We start from the raw sequence: 22,303 nt of genomic DNA on the forward strand, positions 1-22,303 counted from the left end.
TACTACTTCAGCTACTACTGATTCCGATTCTTCCAAGAAGAAGAAGCTCACTTGGTTTTGGTATAGTGACGATGAATCTGATTCTGATTACAAAACCGCTTCCTCCGAATCATCTGATTTCGACTCTGATACTGATACTGATAATGATACCGCTTTCTCCGAGTCATCTGATTCCAACTCTGATACTGATACTGATACTGATACCGAGTCATCAGGTTTTGACTCTGATACTGATACAGATTTCTCTGAGACATCTGAGTTCGATTCTGATTCCGAGGATACCGCTTCCTCTGAGGTTCCTGCTTTATGTCCTTTTTGTTTTCCCGATATCGAACTCACTGGCAGATGAGGATGGAGAGAAGTCAAGGAGTAAAGCTAGAATACACAAGGATATTATTTTTAGGATGTTATTTAAGTTTTAATTACTTAAATTGTTTGTACGTAACAAGTTATGAATATAATTATCTATCATATTATTGTTCAAATTCAATTTAATTGCGTTTACTTGTTTTCAATTTTTATTTGATATTTTTTAATTAGTTTATTAAAGGGTTTATGAATTTTGATTTAACAATGTGATTGCGTATAATCAGATGATTTTCTTATTTCATCTTATTTAGTTAATTAATTAAGTAAAAATCGAAAAAACCGGGAAATATTTCGTTCTACACAAGCGTCGACAAGGCAAAGAAAGTAAAAATCGAAAAAAATAATTAGTTTGATAAAAAACTGAGTATTGAATACGAGTTTTATTTATTTGCAATTGTAACTTATTAGTTACTTGACTAATATCTTCCAATCGTTTTATTCATCTTAAGTTGTTTATTTACCTTAATTGTAAGTAGAGGAGTTATACTAGTACACATGTTTGAACGAATATTTTCTAAACTCAATTCATAGTCATTAATGTGGTAGTGGTCTAACGACATGTTTTTTTGGGATCGAAGTTGATGAGGTAGTAAACATAACCTCTGTTTAATATTAAAGGTAAAGGGCTAGTAGGGACGCTTGCTCTGTTAGAGAATGAAAATTTCAAAAAAATTGGTTAAAAAAATTGAGTCCGTTCCAATAAGACCTACATGATGGCATGGGCTATTGCAAAAATGGATCAATGTAAAGTGTCACAACTTTACAACTCAAAAATTGTCCTTAATTCGATAAAATTTATTCAATTATACTCGAGCCGAGTCCCCTCAAAAAAAATTATACTCGAGTCGAGCCGTCGAGCGTATCATCATCCTGGTTTCTACTAATTAGTTTATGCCTACACGTTTAGGAAGTATGAATAGAGGATCTAAATTCTAAACTAAGTAGTGATGATGAATCACGAATAAAGTTGTTATATAGATATACCTCTGCCTAGATAATCAACATCAGGGCATTTGGTCTAGTGGTATGATTCTCGCTTCGGGTGCGAGAGGTCCCGAGTTCGATTCCCGGAATGCCCCCTTTTTAAAATTTTGGAGCCCATTCTTTATTCCTTACAGCTGTTAAAGTAACAAATATATATTAAAGTAACTGATTGTAATTCAAACACGGTCATTTGGTCTAGTGGCATGATTCTCGCTTAGGGTGCGAGAGGTCCCGAGTTCAATTCTCGGAATGACCCTTTTTTTTTCGGCTATCAATATTTTCTTTTCATAACAGAAAAAAGACTGATGTGCCCTTGGAAGTTCAGCATGGATAACATTACTATGTGGTGTTTGATAAAAGAGTGTTAATTTTTTGGTGCTTTGATAAAGGATAATTATAGGGCGTCATTGGGTGGCGCCGAGATTGGGTGCCATCGACAACCCTCTCACATACATCCTTTATTGAAGGGGTCCCCACTTATTGCATGTGAACGGGTGGTGCCGAGATTGGGATAATGCATACAAACAGCATTGTATTACCGTTGTTTTTAGTTGGGATCGCCTGTTGCATTCGACATCCCACCTTGCGATGTAACTAGGAGGATTTGCTTTGTATGTTTGATTCGTCAATGGTGTCTTGAACAATTATTTTATTGTGCGAGTTTCGAGTAAGCCTCTTGTTCTTGGTGTGTATAGGGACCAAGGTATTAAATTCGGTTTTAGACTTTTGGACTTAATTTCAGATCAATTCAGTAATACCAAATGTAACAACCTGGATTTTCTCGCTTAGGGTGTGACAGGTCTCGAGTTCAATTCTCGGAAGCCCCTTTATTTTGCTCCTTTTAGTGTTTTTTAATTGTTAGCTTGCTCCCTTGTTCACACTTCACAGTCATCAACCCGGCCAAGGACCATAATATGTTGAATGCGTCCTTTCCTATGCTATGGGCTGATGAATCCCAAACTGGCCCGATTCGTCTCGAAATATAACCCGGTTTAGTTTTGCTTTTCGTGACTAACCTTGAACTGGACCAGCACTCAAAGATATCCTTCTGTACATGTTTTCGTAATTGGGCCGGATTGGACCAGCTAGTGGTCAATGAGCAAAATAGTTCATGCACGTGAATAATTTTTTTTAATTAATTAAAATAAAGAGAATTCATGCTGCCCACAAATTTTTGTTTAAAACAGACGTGCTAGTCTTAAACTTCAAAACGGATTAAATAGATACAAATGGTATAATAAATTGCCTAAAAACACCAAAATTTTTGCCCTCATTATCACCGTGTTAGTATTTTAATCCGTCACAAGCACGACTAGCTGGAGTAATATATAAGCCAAGTTGAGAATATTTTTAGTATCACCTGCTGCATGGTAGTGTCCTACAAGTGTGGACCTTCAACTGCCATAACTAACATGACTACAAATCACATGTGACTATGGGAGCATTGCCATCACATGGGATTTTACTTTTAAACATTAACATCCTAGAGCTCAAGCAAAAGTAATAATAATAATAATAATAATAATAATAATAATAATAATAATAATAATAATACTCCCTCCTATTCAGGGTTTTCTTCCCTTTGTTTGTGGGCACGGGTATTAAGACGAGGAATAAAATAAGAGTAAAAGAGTTGGGTGGGTTGGTGATAGGAGAGAGGGATGAATAATTAGGAGTTAAATAAGGAATTGTGGGGTCAAAACATTAAGAAAAGTAATAAAATATGGGTAAAAGAGTTGGGTGGGTTTGGTGATAGGAGAGAAGGATGAATAAAATAAGAGTAAAAGTTTCCAAAATAAGAAAGGGGAAGAAAACCTGAATAATCCGTTTTAGGAAATAGGGAAGAAAACAGTGAATAGGAGGGAGTATTACTTTTTATCTTACTTTTTGTTTTCCACAAATAATGGGTCCATATTTAGGGTGTTATGACTTATGCGTACTCAATCCGCCAATGAAAGTATGTGAGCAATTCTCTGTAAAATTGCTTTCATCTATTCGATTGTTATCTTTATTTCAGGCTTATCGGAAGAATTTTCTAAAAGACTAGCTTAACATTTTTGCATAATTGCATGGGCGTATAAATTATATATTTATAAAAGCTTTTTAAATTTTATTGTTATAACATTGTATTAATTTGTTTGTACAATTATAATTATTTTTGTACAAAATTTTATACAAATGATTTAAATTGTTAGAAAAAAAATCACTTGAAAATCAATATTAGAAAAATAATAATAGTCAAACACAACAAAACAAATATCATATTATTACGACATCATTCGTTTAGAGTAAAAATTGTTATTAAATCGGTGTAAAAATCTCAATATTTAGATTTTTAGAAGCAATTAGACCTAACCCCGTCAAAATTGACCCACCCTAAAGAACTCGACCCATACCCAACCAGAACACCTGTACTGAAGACTTCAACTTGACCCTATAAGCCATAATCTAAATTGACCTGACTTGAATTAAGGAGTTTCGTGCAAGTAACCTAACCCTATAGTTTAGACAAACCATTATGTTTTGTATACTATGTACATATAGACAGTTATTTCTCGTCAACTGATTGATAGTACAATGAAAAGTTGTCGGATAGTTATAACTCAAGTTAGCAGGTAGTCATGTATCATGTATGGAGCTTCACATGGTCATTTACACTAGCTCACATGCATGTTGTTAACTGTGAGTAACTAAAGAAAGCAGAGAAGAAGACGACTTAAGCTTGTGAGGTTTCGTTCACCTTACGTTATCTGCTTGCTCCACATGCATGGTGTAAGGAGTCGCACATTTTAGCAGCATAATTCCTAAAAATTACGCGTGCGGTCCTTACATTTCGAGCCCGTAAATTTCTTACTTGTATTTTCATTTCTGTTTTTAGTTTCATTTAGTACTCCAAGACTACTTCCTGCATGTCGAATCTTGGAGTCTCGTTTTTAGTTTAAGATACGTTTTTAGGCGGTTGGAAAACGTATCGCTATTCTGCATAATTAATGTATCCTGCTGCAGGACTCAAACTATCAAATTTGTCTCTATGAGAAGTGCTAGTCAATCAAAATCACTTCTCATCCTAAAGCTTGGTCTTGCTTGGCTCTTGCTTTCAATAATTGTATTGCTTACTTTTATTGCTTTCGTGTGTCGGACTTGATAATCGTGACTAGGATTCCCGAAGCACGCCAACCAAGACCGATTACGAATGCACTAGTGATCCCTCACTAGTTCTTGACGCTCTCGCTTGCATTCTTGTCGTGTGATAGACAAGGGTGCGCACCACGTTCCGGCTCAAAGTCCTGGACCGTGACACATGGACCCATGCAGATCGATGCAGTAGCGGACCTTGACAAAAATGTCAAGAGGGGCCGAGAATCGAATTTGGTAGATTTTCATATGAAATTGTAATATTAAAATAAAAAAGGGTTGATGGTGGTGTCGGGGATCGAATCGTGGTCTTCGATATGAGAAGGGGCCTTTATAATTGATGCATAACAATGTCACTAAATTGTATTTCGTATACTTCATTCATTTAATTCAATTTTATACATTTGTTTTATACACGTGTGTCAAAGCCCGTTTTCTTTTATTTATATCTTTAGTTACATATTAATAAAAATTATAAAAATTTGATATTCACAATGTACTCCATAAGATAATTTAAACAAGATCTCATATGACTAATTTTTATGCTTATTATATTAGAAGTTGTATCGAAAATTCTCCCTACTTATGAATAATGCCCAAAAAGCAAACGTATAAAATTGAATGAAATGTAGGAAATATAACGCGGATCTGATCACAATGTATACTCTCTTCATCTCGATGAAAAGTTATTATATGAAACGGATCTCACAATGTGACAATTCTTAGTAATAACACAGATTCTCTTAAGAGACGATTTTTTCATAATGTTTATGTGAAACGTTCTACATAATACCCTAATTGTCTAGTCAGTTATGAAATATTATCTTTGATTTGAATGGGACGTAGTATAAGGGTAGAGGGCCCTGAAACAAGGAGTCCGTTGGTTAGAACTTAGAATTGAAATGTCGACAGAGATTAGGTCTTAGGATTCAACGGTCAACTGTCGATCTGTCAGGTAGCGGAGCCAGGTAGGGCCACTTGTATCCTAACACGTGTAACTAACGTGGTAACGGTCATTAACAAACATAACTGTTGACCATTAAACGACAACAAACTTTATTCTTCCCTTTGTGTAACTCCTCTAAATAAGCCGTGATGTACGGCCAAATTTATTACAAGAATGACATCTTAAGGGACAAAATACATCAAAAACTTAAAACAATAATAAAATGGAACTAAGATTATTTTTCCTAAGAACCCTAGTTTCTTAACTTTCTTTAGATACAAGTACACATTTTTGTGTAAGTCGATCTACAATAACTAATGAATACCTTACGATACAAGCCCACAAGAGAACCCAGGTCACATAACCTGGCTCTGAAACCTTTAAATTCAACAATGGGTCCTGGCCACACCCAAACGGAAGAGAACGAGTCCACGATACAAATCTAAGAGGGTTCCACTTTAAAATCAATTGGCAAGTGAGGGAGTAGCCTCATGTCTTATACTCCATCTGTTCCGGTCAATTGTTGTCCTTTGGTTTTGACACAAAAACCAAGAAAAGAGAAGAGGGCCAATTAATAAATGACAAGTGGACCAAATTGAGTGTGAATGATCAAATTGTTTTTCAAATTCATTCTTAAAATAGAAAGGACAACAAATAACTGAGACACCTCAAAAATGGAATATGACAACAAATGACCGGGATAGAGAGAGTAATACTCTTCTCTAATTCTCCAATGTGAGATTATCCTTACATACAAAACTCATATAGGCCAGAGCTTTATTCCTAACATATATACCAACCAGCAAAACCTAGACACATATGTAGGCTCTGTTTGGTAAAACTACCTGAAAATGTAAAGTTGAAACACGAAAAGGTAGTCAAAACCGAAAAGCTAATCGAAATCGATAAGGTATGAATCGATAAGGTAGCTGAAAATTAGGAACCGATAAGGTAGCTGATTATATAAAAAAATGTTTGGCAAACTAACTGAAAAGGTAACTGATTTTGATGAAATGACGTAAAAGGATATGATAGTTATTTAATAGTATAGATTTAAAGGGTAAAAACGGAAAATCAAACAAATCGTGACTGAAATCTCAAATCTTACTCTAGGTAGATTTCATTTCGTGTAGCTTATTTGATTAAATAAAGCTACTTGCCAAAAAAAAAAAAAAAAAATAAGGTCTGCGAAAATTTGGTCAAATAAGCTACTTTGATCAAATCAGGTACCTGAAATGTCTTGCCAAACGGAGCCGTACATTCCCGTTCATATATATCATTTATTTACGTTTTCTATTGGCACAAAGATAAGGAAAAAAAGGACCATTTGCATGTTGAAACTAGGCCCATTGGATAAGTCAAAGTAAAACTATGTACAATCATCTCCAACACAGCAAAGTGATAATGTCGAATAATGGCTGACAAAGCTGGTCAAATTCTCGTGCATGCCTAACTCGTCTCCATGCCCCCCTTTCCCCACCAAAACATGTACTCCAGTCTCCAACCGTCCCGGTCAATTATTGTCCTTTGATTTTGGCACAAAGACCAAGGAAAGAGGAAGAGACCAATTACTAAATGACAGGTGGAACAAATTGAGTGTGAATGATCAAATTGCTTATCAACTTCATTCTTAAAATAGAAAGTACAACAATTGACTGAGACACCCTAATATGGAAAAGGACAACAAATAACCGGGACAGAAGGAGTATAAGATAGAGTGTCACCTAAGTTCTTACTCGATGTTCGGGGCGGAGCTAACTAATAGCAAAGGCAACATCCACGAACTCCTCGGAACTTCTAACGAGTTTATTGAGTTTTGTTACCCAGGGATCCTCAGAACATAAAGACCTAAGCTAGCATATACTCTAGGTTAAATTTACGAGTAATTTTTTTTCAAAAGTTGATACACATATATTTACCTGCATGAATGCATGTAAACGAACTGTCGGCATGCAACAAGTAGATTGATGTTGGAAATGGTAACAGCATGTTCGTCCGTTGGGCTGTCAATAATCAGTAGTCATGCTTAACTATTGAATCATCCAATATTCAACAATGTCGGTACAACATACTCGGTAGGAACACGGAGTAATGTATAAACACTGTTAATCACTTAGTTCGGTCGGTTCGGAAATCGGAAATGACTAGGACCGTCTAATAGCAAGTTTAAATAGTCGTTTCTAATAACAAGTTCACGGCTTAAAAATTTTGGAACCTAATAATCATTTTATAATAACATTTATGTAAAACGGGTTTTATACTAAATTATTATTTAACATTTAATTTTTCTTTGTATAAAATTTTGGATTGTATATTTCTCATTTTAATCAAGTCGACCTCTTTCGGTTGATGTTCTCCTAAAATTGCTGAGAGTTGGTAAGAACGGAGATTTAGTGAAAAAAGAATATGCCTAACTTTATGGTCAAGTCTAAAATTATACTCCTAGTCAATTCAAAGACTTTTATAAATGAAAAGTTTTCTTTTCTTCCCTTAAAACATGCATGTACGAGCAACAATTAATTCAAATTCAATTTGCTCCGTGCATTATTGCGCATTACAATATATATTATTTATGACAAGGTTTTGCTAGAATTGCATGGAAAAGTTTAATTTGTGCATGTCGTAAACTATTTATGTACAAAGAACTAATTTCTACATAAACTAAGAATTAGGAGTTAGCTCTCGTACACGCAAATTTGACGAGATTGTTAGTATCATGATTGTTAAATAAATTTGAGAGGTAAGGTTTTTCGATTTTATTAGAAGACTGTTTGAGATCCTATATAATAGAGAAATTTATTTTTTGTAGTAAATGGTAGTCAAACGTGGACATTTAACTGATAAATTAGACTCTCTAGTAGGACTACGGGGATTAGTAAGGCCCGCTGTCGAATAAAAATTTCAAAGCTTTTAGTTAAAAAATTTCAACTTTTTTCGTGTTTTTTTTTAATTATTGGAGTATTAATCAGTTTATCCCTGCTGAAATTATTTATCTCTAGGTTTAAATCTCGATTCCGACACAATGTATGTGGGAAACTGGGAATAGAGTTTGTCCTTCAAAAAGTTCCAACATCCGACAATGGAACCCAAGTAACAGAAGATATTGGCGAGGAAAGTAGGGGCCAAGGTTATTGAAAGATGGGGACAAGAGGTAAGTTAGAGCATGTGGGAGTTAGTTATTCGTTGGTCGCTTGGTAGTTTTTTTTTTTTTTTTTTTTTTTTTTTTTTTTTTAAATTTGGCATTAAGAGTCTATCTAGATTAAAGATTACCTGCTCGTCATATTTATTTATTTAATTTAAATTCTTTATAAGAGATATTTTAATTAGAGATAAATAAGTGATTAAGATGAAGAGGTATGCATATAGTTCATTCCTTTTTACCTAACCTGAATCCGGGCCAACTTTCATTCAAAAAATTTCCTTGTGATTTCTTGTAAAATGATACGGCGTCACCGGGTGACGCCCAATTTCGGCGCCACCCTCTCACATGCACCCCTTATTATTGGGGCCCCCACTTATTCTATGAGATATATCCATTATTTTGTGGGTCCCCATTTATCAATGTGAGAGAGTTTCAAGTGGACGAGAGATGGCGTCACGGACGCTTAACTCATTTTCCTTTCTTGTAATTACTTACTCCTAAAGTTTAGGGTATTATTGATGGTTTTTATATTTTGATAATAGTGAAACCTGTACTAGTAATCCACTATATCTTCATGTGCAATCCCTCGACTTAGGCTAAGTTTATCTCCAAACTAAAAAAACAAGTCCTAGGACTTTTGGTGTTTAATTTTTAAGACTCAATTCAGACTCACCCGTAAATCAGCCATTCTTTTTGACTAGTATGACAAATATGGCTCAAGAAAGCCTATTTTCAAGTCAAATTAACATTCTTGTGAAAGTGATATTAAGTACTTTTTAGTACTTTTGTAAAACTGTTTTATACGGCACCTTCTAATAATTTCATCCATAAGCCAACCATCGAAAACAACTCACTCAAATTCCATGCATCATGCATGTAATCCTAACTTATGTCAAATTAACTAATTTGAGTGACCATAGTTAATTTGGCGTCCTCTTATTATCCCTGGTCTTTTTCAAGTACTACTTGGATCCATCTACATTGGTTAACGACAAATTCTCATTTTTAATGTGTAATATCCATCACAAGCATGTGACGGGTTAAATAAAATCCACATGGATAGAAAAAAAAACAAGTCATTTAGGATTCCTTAAACACTCTTATTATTGTCCTATCTATCTATATGGGTGATTTTAACCCGTTATAAGCTTATGACAGATATACCTATCATAAGAGAGACTTACTGTAGCTTAACTTCGTATGTCGCCTCCCTTTCATTTTCAACCCTTTTGGAATGCATAGTCTGGCTGATATTATGGACCAATTTATTTGTAGGAAACCCACGGTATTAACATGTATTGCCTTCTAAAAAAGATGTTGATGTCTATCCAATTCAAATTTGTGCTTTTCTTGTTTTTAATCGATTTTACATATAATGCAGTTTCGAAATATACAACCAGTTGTACAACATAGAAGATACAATCTATACATTTGCTTATGACTATGTATATGTCTATATGTACGACTACTACAATATACGGAGTAGTTTTTAAGTTTGTATAGATTTTACGTTTTTGACAAATACATTTCACTTAGATAATTTATAAGTTTTCATATCATACACATTTGAACTTTATTGATTGATTTGGATTATGAGTAAAGTATACACTAAGGACCTAAAGTATATACTCCGTAATAATGTAGCTTTAAGCTCGACGGGGACATGACCTGTTAAGTCTGTGCTTAGTTTTGTCCCGTCGGGAAAATATTTTCACATTCATTAGTTGTTCATGCATGCATGACCATAACATTATATATTTAATTTTGTGAACACTTAATAAGATTTGATTATTTGTGTATATGTGTATGACCATATATAGTTTTATGTGTCATAGTTGTAGATATGTGGACGGTTACTTTATGCTTTTGGTAAATAGTTTACTCATATTTTGAGCCATAATGACCAAAAAAAGGGAATTTCCACGCCAACCTTATTCACAATCCACAACAACATATAAACAACTAAACAACAACCATTATTATCCAATTCTAGATCTCATTATACGTAGGCAACAATCAGTCAATCACTACTCATTAGTCAATACAAATCTATGCTTGCTTATACGTAAACAAATCATAATTATAAATAAATCATCATGTTAATATATCATCAACTAATAGTCTAATATAATAATCACAAATTTGAAATAAGTCAAATTAACAACAATTTATCCAATAAATAATGAATTGAATGTTATTGCTATTATTTACGGAGAACTTCCTTTTAACTATTTTAACAACCCTTAAACAGTTTTATATATTTCGCATAGTCTCTAACCCTAAAATCACAATGGGATATCGTTCTACTTTGTATAATCGATCTCAAGTACATCATCACATTGCATTTTTGCTAAGCTAAACCATCGACTCTGATACGACCTAGCTTTTCTAATACATGCATGCTTCTTTTGTAATACATGTTGCTTTTGTCATATTCATCCCACATACATATATTTGACCCGTTTTAAGTTTAAAATGAATAATTCCCGTCTTAAACAAAAATGTGTGAGTGTGTGATTATGAATTGATATGAGAAATTATTAAGTCTAAACCGTACAGTCAGCAGAGCTTGAATTAATAATAGGATAACAAGGGAATCTAAGTTATCTAACATAACTGTCCAATCTTGGTGATGGACTCATGGTTGATCATGTCACCATGAGCGATGTTTTAACGCCAATTCTTGCATACATATCATATAAATTCTAAATTTGTACGGAGTAGTCCGTATGTTTCCAACGTACGTATACGGTATATGTATTTTGCATTTGGCTATGATGAAAAACATTGTTAATTAAGATAGTTGCCTAGTTGGAAGGGCTGATCAAACGGGCGGGTTGGGCTTGGCCCAGGGGACTCATAACTGGTTTGGGATAGGGGTCGGGTCGGGCAATAAGTGATCTGAGGGGCGGCCTTCGGGCGGGCTTGGGTTTAATATTATGGACCCGGAACTAACCCGAGATAGGGGTCGGGTCGAGTTGCATGGAGGCCCGGCAGACCGAATCAACCCTTATGTATGACCAGCCCTACTAGTTGGTGTTAACTTAGAGGTGGTCAATTACATAGGTCGGCCTGACCTGAGTTGGCTCCTCGGGTCCTCCCAAACACAAGCCGATCAGCACACCTCAAGCCCTTCATGGCAAGTGATGTTACTCGAGCGTCCAAGCTCGACCCAACTCTAAGCTTGTCTCTCGCGAAAAAAAGAGACCCTGGGCATAACCTGCCAAGACCCGCCTAGCTAAGGGCCAATTCAGGATTAGCTTTTCCCTGAAATCAGCTCAGCCTGACCAACTTGTCTCTCATAAAGGATCGGTTTAGGGTTAACTAGGTTGATCCTGGCTGGCAATGCAATAAACCAGCTCATGACCCCTATATGGGTCTATGTTAACTTAATTATGTGAAAAATTAGTCATATTCCAAAAGAGGTCAACTTAATTTATTTTCTTTAGAAATAAATCATAAAATAAAAATCCTAACAAGAAAATTTGAAGTGATTAGGTAGATGCCTAGTTGGTGTTACATAGTGTATATATATTGTTGGTGCCGTCAATTGAATCAACAATTCAACACTTGTTCATTTCCCTTATAAATATTTTCTCCTTTATATCCATTTTCCCACATGCTTTCTACTAAAACAAAATTGTTATTTACATTAGCCACCACCGTTACATAAAACAGACGGTCTCTCGATAAATTATTAGGCATCACTTTTTTCGTCACCCCTTATATAAAAAGAGAACATAAGGATATAGGAGTACAAGTTCTCTTATATAGCCAAATCAAGTGCATTCTAATATTATCGACACTGTAATTTAATTGTTGTATAACTCCGTTTTAACCGCTAGATTAAAATGAAGTATGTAGTGGTAACTGGAGGAGTTGTGAGTGGACTAGGAAAGGGTGTGACTGCAAGTAGTATTGGAGTTCTTCTCAAAGCTTGTGGTTTTCGTGTTACCTCCATTAAAATTGGTAATTATGTTTTCTTTCCATTTTTATTTACATATTTTACTATTTTTAATTGCATTTCTGTTTTAATTGGAGTTCATGATTTTTATGTGATGTTTGAGTTTATTTCTGACGTGGGTTTTTAAATTTATGTTGAAACGGTTTTTCTAACGTGTGTCCATACAAAATTTAATCTCATGAGAATTGGGTTTTTATTGTGTGTCTCGAGGGCACACGTTAGAAAAATCGTTATTGAAATTGCTAGCGGATTTTGGTTGATTAAATGATTATTTGTTTCCCAGGTGATAATTTGGTGTGTTTTGATGAAAAGATTCAAACTTTCATAGTGTACCATGTTTTTCTAGGGATGATATGTAATTTCTTGCAAAAAAGACTCAAACTTTCCGGATTTTTGAAAATTTTGAAGGGTTTTTGATCATTTAATTTGATGATTCAGATTGAAAATGCTGTCATATTGCACTATATATTTTCATGAAGAGAAATTGGTTGATTAAATTCAGTGTGATCATGCTAAATTCAATGTTGATGTACTGTTTATGAGAAGATATAAATGTGAGACGACCATTTCGACCAAAAGCTTAAGCTGACGATCTCGTAATAATAAATTGATTTGGAGGTTTGTTGTGAGAATAATGCTAGGATTGCTAGCTTTATGCCTCACTTACTATGTTTTTGCATGTGGGAGAAAATGATCTAATTTCAGAAACATGGTTTCTTTTGTATTTCATCATGTTTTTTCTGAGGTTGAATGAAACAGTTTGATAATGTTGGGGTAAATTGAAATAAAACCCAATTACAGTAAACAATTCTTCGCCTTTCTATCGAGGTTGTTGGAAACCCGGATTAATTCCTCACTTTTTATTGTTTGTTACTAGTCTTTTTGGAAGAAAATAGCATCTTAACTCATATGTGACTATGTTGTAGATCCCTACTTGAATACGGATGCCGGAACTATGTCACCCTTTGAGCATGGTGAAGTCTTTGTCTTAGATGATGGTGGTGAGGTAATGTCCACCTTATCCTTGAATCTTTTCTGGTTAACTTGTCCGTTTCTGTTTTTCGCCTTTTGTTTAAGCCATCTCTTAAACCCCACTTGTGGAAAGATTATATTTGATTTAGCCTTCTAATTGGAGTAAATGAATAATGATGTTGACGAATTTTTTATCATCAAGTGGTAGTCTTGTTTTTTCGGCTTCTCTTGGCGACAGTGAGTTAGTTGGGTAGAACAGGTAACTTAGAAAGTGATGTTACCAATTTTTTTTCCTGAAAAGGTTTTGAGGTTTATAGTTTAATCCCTTGTTGCTTGCTTATTAATTCAAATTATAGTTACTATACGCCGTTTTTTGGTTGATATGTGACCTGATCATTGTAATTTACTCCTGAAAAAGGAACGAACTTTTGAATAACCTACGATAATCCGAGGTCATTTGATTTGGATTTCTACTGTGAGCTGTATGACTGTATCACACTGTGACCACTCTGTGCCAAAATCCGACAATTTCAGCACAGAAGCCTCGGATGGTACCTTTGGCCGTAATCGGTACTTCATTGCATAATTCTTGTTGACATAGTAAATTACGGTGTTAATTACCATGTCATTATAATAAACAAATGGGTTTGTTCCGTTGGTTGATCGCTTTGGCAGGTGGACTTAGATCTTGGTAACTATGAGAGGTTCTTAGACATCAAATTGACACGCGATCACAATATCACTACTGGGAAGATATACCAGGTATGCCTTCCCTTCACATGGGTGAAGTAACATCCTAACATGTGACTGAAGTTCTTTGCTGGTGTTGATTACGTTTTCATTTTTGTTACGGTTTCATATGACAGTTTGTCATTGATAAGGAGAGAAAGGGAGATTATTTGGGAAAGACAGTTCAGGTTTAATTCATTTCTAATCAAAGAATTCCACTTTTATTGTTAGTACTGAAGCTTCATACTCGTTTATACGCCTAAAAAGTCATGTTTTTTGGTTTCTTAGGTTGTCCCACACATTACTGATGCTATTCAAGAATGGATTGAGCGTGTCGCAAAAATACCCGTTGATGGACAAGACGGCCCACCTGATGTTTGTGTCATAGAATTGGGTGGAACTATAGGTGTGTAATGTTATATGTTTGTAGGAACTTTTCTATTTGACAAGATGTTACCTGTCTAATTAGGCTGTTGGAAACCGTCTTTGGACATGCAGGGGACATCGAGTCTATGCCGTTTATTGAAGCTATTGGTCAATTTTCTTACCGCGTTGGTAGGTACACCAGTTGTTATGTGGTGGATGACTCATCAACTGTTGACTGTTGTTGTAGCGCGTGGTGACTCATCAACTTTATATTCTTTCAGGTCCCGGAAACTTTTGCTTAGTTCATGTTAGTCTTGTACCTGTATTAAACGTTGTTGGGGAACAGGTACGTGTGTTCAAATTTAACTGGTTAAGCCATCGGCTTATAGGACTATTCCTCAGGATGTTTCCTTTTTTGTTCTTTGGACAGAAAACAAAACCGACTCAACATAGTGTTCGTGGACTCCGTGGACTCGGATTAACTCCTGATATGTTGGCTTGTAGGAGTACAATGGTCTTACTCTTTCTCTATCATCCTCTATGGTTTTTGTCCGGACTTGCATTATACGCTGATCCAACACATTTACTTGTTTTGTTTACAGCCTCTGGATGAAAATGTAAAGGCAAAACTGTCACAATTCTGTCATGTCGCGGTACCTCAAAAATCGATTATGCAGATTATTTTGTTCACTCTTTTGTCTTGTCGATATTTGAACCTTAACCTTGAAGAATGTTTTTTTAACAGGACGAGTGTATCATCACCCTATATGATGTTCCCAACATTTGGCACATACCCTTGCTTCTAAGGGTATATATTTTATTAAGAATCTGATTATTCCATCTGATACAGACTCTTTCTGTATTATCGCGCATGTTGAATTGTTGAATTTTTGCTCTATTATTAATCAGGATCAAAAGGCCCATGAAGCCATACTGAAAGTGTTGAATCTTGATAGGTTTGTCGTATACCCTTTGACTTTAGTTGGGTTTTGTTTCCAAAAGTGATGTTAGTAGATTACATCCGACTCTTATTTGTTATGATGTAGTTCTTCGAAGGAGCCTGTCCTGGATGAGTGGACCCAAAGAGCTCAACGATGTGATATGTTGCATAAGACGGTGCGTACAAAATTTATATGGAGAACTGTGACGTTGTTTATCTCTTGTTGCTAACTCTTAACCATTGTAGCTTATATTTTGACTTGTCGTTTGATGCTAAAGGTGACGATAGCCATGGTAGGGAAGTACACGGGACTATCAGATTCTTATCTCTCTGTACTAAAGGTACACCTGTGCTTTCTATTGATTAAATTCATGCTCTCGGTAGTTTTCAGGGTGGAAATAGTTCTACATTTATGCTTTAAATTCTTAAATCATATTCAGCGGCCACTTTAGTGTTCGTCTCTATGCGTAAGTTGGTTTATGAGCTAAAATGTTTTTGACTACCAATTACATAATTTTTCCCTTTTTTTCCGTTGTGCAGGCTCTATTACATGCCTCGGTTGCTTGTGAACGAAAACTTATAGTGAACTGGGTTCCAGCTAGTGACCTTGAAGAAGCAACCTTTGAAGAGGTAATTAGATTGTTTCTTCCTGCATTCACCTCGTTGGTTTTCTTCTGCACGCCTCTCTTTGAATACATGTGATGCGCACTGTGCGTATTCTGATACTTTTTTTATGCAGAACCCTGAAGACTACAGAACAGCGTGGAATTTGCTGAAGGTTTGTATTACTCCGATGGATACTTACGACCCGTTTTTTTCCAAATAGTACCTTGATTTGTATTCTGTATTGTATTAACATCAAATGCATTGAAAGTTTACCGTCTGTGTATCTTTAAATATAGGGCGCAGATGGCATTCTTGTGCCTGGAGGATTTGGTGACAGAGGTGTTGAAGGGAAAATTCTTGCAGCAAAGTATGCTCGAGAAAACAAAATCCCGTATCTTGGCATTTGTTTAGGGATGCAGATTGCTGTCGTTGAGTTTGCTCGATCCGTGCTTGGTGTGCAAGATGCGAGCAGCACTGAATTTGACAAAGATAGCAAAAGCCCTTACGTTATATTTATGCCCGAGGTTTAATTTTTGTTACTGTACTGTTTCTCTGTTTTACCAATATATTAATGCTGGAGATTTTCATCATGTTAGTCCATGATAGTTTATGTCGGAGTAACATAGTCCGTGATACCGTTTGGTCAGGGATCAAAAACTCACATGGGTGGCACAATGCGACTTGGTTCAAGGAGAACATATTTTCATGTCAACGACTGCACGAGTGCAAAACTGTAAGAATATAATCACTGTTATGAACGAAACAAAACAGTCTACTACTATGTTCTTTCATTGCAAGATTCATATAAATTTGACCTGGAGGCTGGAACTTACTTTATTCCGTCTCTGTCAATAGTTACGGAAATGCAAGTTTTGCTGAAGAGAGACATCGGCATAGATATGAGGTTTGTGTACATGACAATCGGCTTAAACAGCTCCCTGTGTTCCCAAATGATTGAAGTTGTTTGACTGACTTTAGTGTATGCTGTGTATTTTAGGTGAATCCAGATATGGTTGCTCAACTAGAGAGTGCCGGTATGTCTTTCACAGGGAAAGATGAAAGTGGCGAACGAATGGAGGTTGGAATTCATCTTCTATAGCTACTGCTTTCGCCATTTACCCGATAATTCTATATTTAACATTTAAAGTAGTACTAATTTGGTGTAACTCTTAATGGGGTTTGTTAACATAAAGGGGTAAAGTTGCGAATATCCGACTTCCTTTACCATGCTATTTGCAAGAGCTCTCGAGCGACTGGAGTAGTTAAGGTATTGCTTTGTGACCGTTAGGTCACGGGTTCAAGTCCTTGCAGCAGCCTCTTGCCAAAATGGCAAGGGAAGGCTTGCCCCAATTACACCCTTGTGGTGGGACCCTTCCCCGGACCCTCGCCTAGCGGGGACGCCATCGTGCACCGGGCTGCCCTTTTTTTTTTTTTTTTTTCTGATAATTTTTTTGTCACAGATTGTTGAGCTGCCAGATCATCCTTTCTTCATCGGAGCTCAATTCCATCCCGAGTTTAAGTCAAGACCCGGAAAACCGTCTCCTCTTTTCATAGGTGCGTAAACGTTGCTCCTCCATACGCCCTTATGAACATGAAATACTTTTGACCTGTTAGTACGTAAGTTTTAGCCTTTGGAATGTCTTGACGAGGTTTTAGCACCGGGTGACCTTTTTAATCTCGTGCCTGGTTCATAAATAGGTTTAATAGCAGCAGCTGTTGGAGAGCTGAATGCTATTTCAGGGAGCCTTACTGTTGTACATGCCCCATTATTAGCGGAAAGGCGTAAGTACAACTATACCCTTCCCGCTCCTCGGCTGAATAACATCTTGTTCAAAGACTATGATAAGCATTGCAATGGTTTCATTCATCCGGAATATCCAAATGATGATCGTATTCAAAAGAATAGAGCTAATGGTACGTTGAATGGGGTTTATAGTGATCGTCTCAATGTCGTCTTCAGCAATGGGAACGGATTACATGGCTGAAGAGGTCAGATCACCTCACAGGTTAGTAGCCAGCCAGCCGTATATATTAAGCTTTAGATCAGCGGTTTTATAAACAGATTTATTCCGAGATTTTATGTACAGTTTCCTTTGTTTTAGAAAGCAAGGTCGGGTATGGCAGGGCTGTATCACTGTTGTTTTTTAGTCGGGATCACCTGTTGCAGCCGACATCCGTCATTACTATGTAATTAGAAGGATTTGCTCTGTATGTTGGATTATTCGTCAGTGGTGTGTTGTAAATTATTGTACGAGTTTCGAGTAAGCCTCTTGTTCTTGTAAATTATTGTACGAGTTTCGAGTAAGCCTCTGCCCTCTTGTAATGGTAGACTTTGCTGATTTCCAAAAAAGGGAAATTCTACGTGTTATTCCTGTGTTTTCCGAATTCTACCAAATATCCCCTTGTTTTCTCAAATCATCACAAAGAACACTCAACTCCGTTGTTGATACTTTACCGTTACCTTAAAGATATCTTCCGTCAATGTTTCCGTTTCACCAATAATTCTCAACTTTTCACATACTATAAACATGATGGTCTCGGACCGACCCAGAGAACCACCTAACTTAACCCCAAGTCCCCCAACAGCACAACACTGAGTTATTGTACAACCTATGCATAATTTAGCCTCATCTCATGTCCCACATTAACTCTAGAGAAATCGGCTATGAATTGCGGGTGGGTGATGAAAGATGGTGGGTGAAAAGGTTCATGATTTTGGGTGAAGAAGAGAATACAATTGAACAGTACGTCGGTAAGTCACTCTTAGGATGATCCGTTTTAAATTTAAGACAGATATTGCCGTCTTAAACAAAAACTTGTGAGTCAAAAGCTCGCTATTTATGAACACGCAAATTACGCAGCTTAGACGCACAATAGGTTAGCATATTTGAAAGATGATTCCTTCTTGCATGAGTGAGACGAGTCATGTTGAATATATCTTATCTTATATATATATATAAAACTGGGTTGAGAAAGTGTGGATCTACACGTGTCATTTAATTTTTATTTTTTTTATTTAGATAAATTTTTATGTTAATAAGTATATTACTAATATTTTAACCAACGATTAATTTACAATTTCAAGATCATAGGGAATGAATATGCATGAACCAAATTCATGGTGGTACTTCTACATTACATGTGAATGCATTCTGTTTACACATCAAATTTATATTTTCAAGATAAATACATTTTCAAACTAAAATTGCTAACTTTTTCAACATATATTCAAAGTACTTGAGACTCATAATATTAATGTGAGTGCTATGTACGCATTCAGTGTTTAACACACTTCTCTTCAGGGCACTCATCTATAAATATAGAATTCATTTATCTCCTCACAAAGTCACATGTCACAAGAACTAAAATTTAGTTTCTTCTTGCTATAATACGGAAGCATGAATTTTTTTCGTTTAAATTGCAAGTCCTTAAGTGGTCCAAAAAAAACCCACTTTCCTTTCAACAATAGTGTGCCAAATATATCTGCTCAAATATTATCATCTCAATTATGAATTCATTGAAGTACTACTAGAATAGAAAAGGGTTGAAGACTTGAAGTGAGGAATGCGGTCAAAGAAGAGAGAGGAAATTGTTACGGAGTAACTCTCTAGCCCGAAAAGTACTAGATATGTCAAGTTTGTTGTTGGCTTACGAATGTATGTCTCTAGCTTTATGGTGTCCTGATGTTATTAGTTTGGTTCATGGTCAGTGGTGTTTATTTGTAATAAGGAACTACTTTTTATTATTGATTAATGGAAAATCTCATCTGTAAAGTACTCTGTAATAGATAGTATGGACTATGGAGGAAGAGTTACTAGAGTGGCATTAAGTGAAAGAAGGGATTCTGTCAGCGAAAACGATACGGAGATGGTTCTTGAGTTCTTGAGTATCTAATATAGAGATGAGTAGAGATGAGTAAGAAAAGGGAATGAGTCTCCGATTAGTAATTCATATATACTATTGAATTATACCCATAACTTGGTTTAAATTAGAGATAGTTTTGAGTATGTGTTTGTTCATAGAACATAAAGGTAATATGATACGGTAAATTGTAACTACAAATGGGTTTATAGTTATTTAAGAAAAGTAAATAATTGTGATATTATAATAAAATAATTACTTTTTTTTTTTTATTTAAAGTCACTCAACAAAATAAAATTTTCATCTATGTATATATTAAAATTCCAACGTAAAGTTCATACATAATCAAAATAAAAGTTCATTGTAAACGGGAGAGATTATAACTGTTTGAAGACAATATGACAATTTAACAACTAATAAGATAGCATAATCAAAATTGAAAAATATAAATAACTAAAATGTGAAATGAAAATGTAGAAGAAACAATAGTATTACCACTTACGTCGACCGTCATAGTAATATTTTACTTATTCATTTTTTTTAATCATTACAATGTATCAATTAATAATTTCCATTTCTATAATTCGGAGTAGAGGAGTAGTAAACTAATGATTACTACGGATAAACCATATCTTATTATGAGACGCTTTATCACATTCTTTTATCCCTTTTCCAAGGTTCCTAACTAATTTTTCACCTTATTTTTCAGAAATTTGACATTTATTTCTACACATTACTTCAAATCTCTCATTCTCTCCATCAAAGAACCATTTTCTTCAAAACTTAAAACGACAGTTTTAAATCAATATTAATCTCGGAAAGTTCTAATTTTTTTTAATAAACATTGACATGCGGGCAATACCCTTCCTATACATGAAGTATTTGCTGAAAAATTTACAGAGTGATATTTTTGCAAATGATACGTAAGAGATTCGAATGAACCTTTTTTTTTTTATATACTCCGTAAAAGATAACAGTTATATAGGAGTATAGGACCTATAAGTTATAGTTTAAGTGAATAGATTAGTCAACTTATAAATACAATATGATATTACGTGCATCCACCATATAAATTACTGTACATTTTAGGGTTTCAACAAAAAAAATATAAAAACAGGCCATGCGCAGCACGAGATTCTACCTAATATATATAAAACTGGGTTGAAACGGTGTGAATGTGACACATGTCAACCCAATATTAAATACAAGTATTAATTACAGCTGAACATTAAATATAAACATAATAAATACTACATAAATCTCAGCAATGTATTAATTGGAGTTTAATAAATGTATTATAAAATTACATATAACAATTACGGTGATTTGATTCTAAATTTATTAAAAAATTATTTTGATAAAAATCCTAAAATGTAAATATTTACGTTTACTGCAAAAAATGCTTCAAATTAAGTATAATTTTCATTATATTTATTGAAATATTTATAATTTGTAGAGATGATTAAAGTGAGTGTCTCATAATATTTTATGTTTACGTAAAAAGACATTTTGAGAAAGTTATAAAACTTAGACTATTAAATCCTAAGAAAAAAATATATTTGGAAGAGTCATTGTATTTCTTAAAAAACATAACTTAAAGAAAACTATTAACATATTAGTTTTTATGTACGAACGAAAAAAATTATCTTGCTATAAATGGAATTCATATGAGATTTTGGGTTTAAATAGTGTGATAATTAGTATGTGTACGAGTATGTATGTACACAGCGATCGCGAATACATTTGAATAATAACAAAAGTAATGATTATTAAATATTATAGTATTATAAAAGACATGAAAAAGTAGAAAAAAACGTTACATTTTTCTTTAATATCTTCAACTAAAATACGTATACGTCAAGTATAAATATTGATTATGACTAGCTAAATATTACGTTTAGTTAAATATTTTATATGTTATATTTTAAATACTTTGAAATTAAACCTCAAAAAATATTATTTGAGAAAGTTTAACCTATTTTATTTACAGGTAAGCTCTTAAACATCATTAATACGGAGTATATAATTGTTTAAAAATAAAAAAGGTGCAATTCTTATAGATATTTTTGACACATAACACATGCAAGACACAATCAAAATATTTGAATAAGTTGAGCTTGAACTCTATATGTTTGATATATAAATATCACACGTCATACATAAAAAATTAAAAATTACATAAAATTATATTCACATCATTTTGAACAAATATTAATATATTTGGAACATAACGTATCGTGAAATGATATAATTTGAGAATTTAATGATGATTGTTGCATTATTCGAATA

At 34.6% G+C, this 22,303-nt stretch overlaps 1 protein-coding gene and 2 non-coding genes across 3 annotated transcripts; all 3 read left to right on the forward strand.

The window, feature by feature from the left end:
• Nucleotides 1-1,376: 1,376 nt before the first annotated feature.
• On the forward strand, nt 1,377-1,448 carry TRNAP-CGG (transfer RNA proline (anticodon CGG)). Its single transcript has one exon. It is a non-coding gene; the product is annotated as a tRNA-Pro (tRNA).
• Nucleotides 1,449-1,537: 89 nt separating this feature from the next.
• Nucleotides 1,538-1,609, forward strand: TRNAP-AGG (transfer RNA proline (anticodon AGG)). Its single transcript has one exon. It is a non-coding gene; the product is annotated as a tRNA-Pro (tRNA).
• Nucleotides 1,610-12,068: 10,459 nt separating this feature from the next.
• On the forward strand, nt 12,069-18,436 carry LOC141652570 (uncharacterized). The gene is made up of 21 exons (XM_074460091.1): nt 12,069-12,545; nt 13,467-13,546; nt 14,188-14,274; nt 14,379-14,429; nt 14,530-14,647; nt 14,740-14,796; nt 14,889-14,953; nt 15,038-15,121; nt 15,210-15,260; nt 15,353-15,415; nt 15,517-15,563; nt 15,654-15,723; nt 15,826-15,888; nt 16,088-16,177; nt 16,287-16,325; nt 16,450-16,677; nt 16,801-16,886; nt 17,009-17,057; nt 17,151-17,231; nt 17,614-17,707; nt 17,852-18,436. The coding sequence occupies exons 1-21, from the start codon at nt 12,428-12,430 to the stop codon at nt 18,136-18,138; spliced, it is 1,908 nt and encodes a 635-aa protein (XP_074316192.1). The 5' UTR covers nt 12,069-12,427; the 3' UTR covers nt 18,139-18,436.
• Nucleotides 18,437-22,303: the final 3,867 nt, after the last annotated feature.

The sequence above is a fragment of the Silene latifolia genome, chromosome 4 (genome assembly GCF_048544455.1).
Source record: "Silene latifolia isolate original U9 population chromosome 4, ASM4854445v1, whole genome shotgun sequence".
Taxonomy (NCBI): Eukaryota; Viridiplantae; Streptophyta; class Magnoliopsida; order Caryophyllales; family Caryophyllaceae; genus Silene; species Silene latifolia.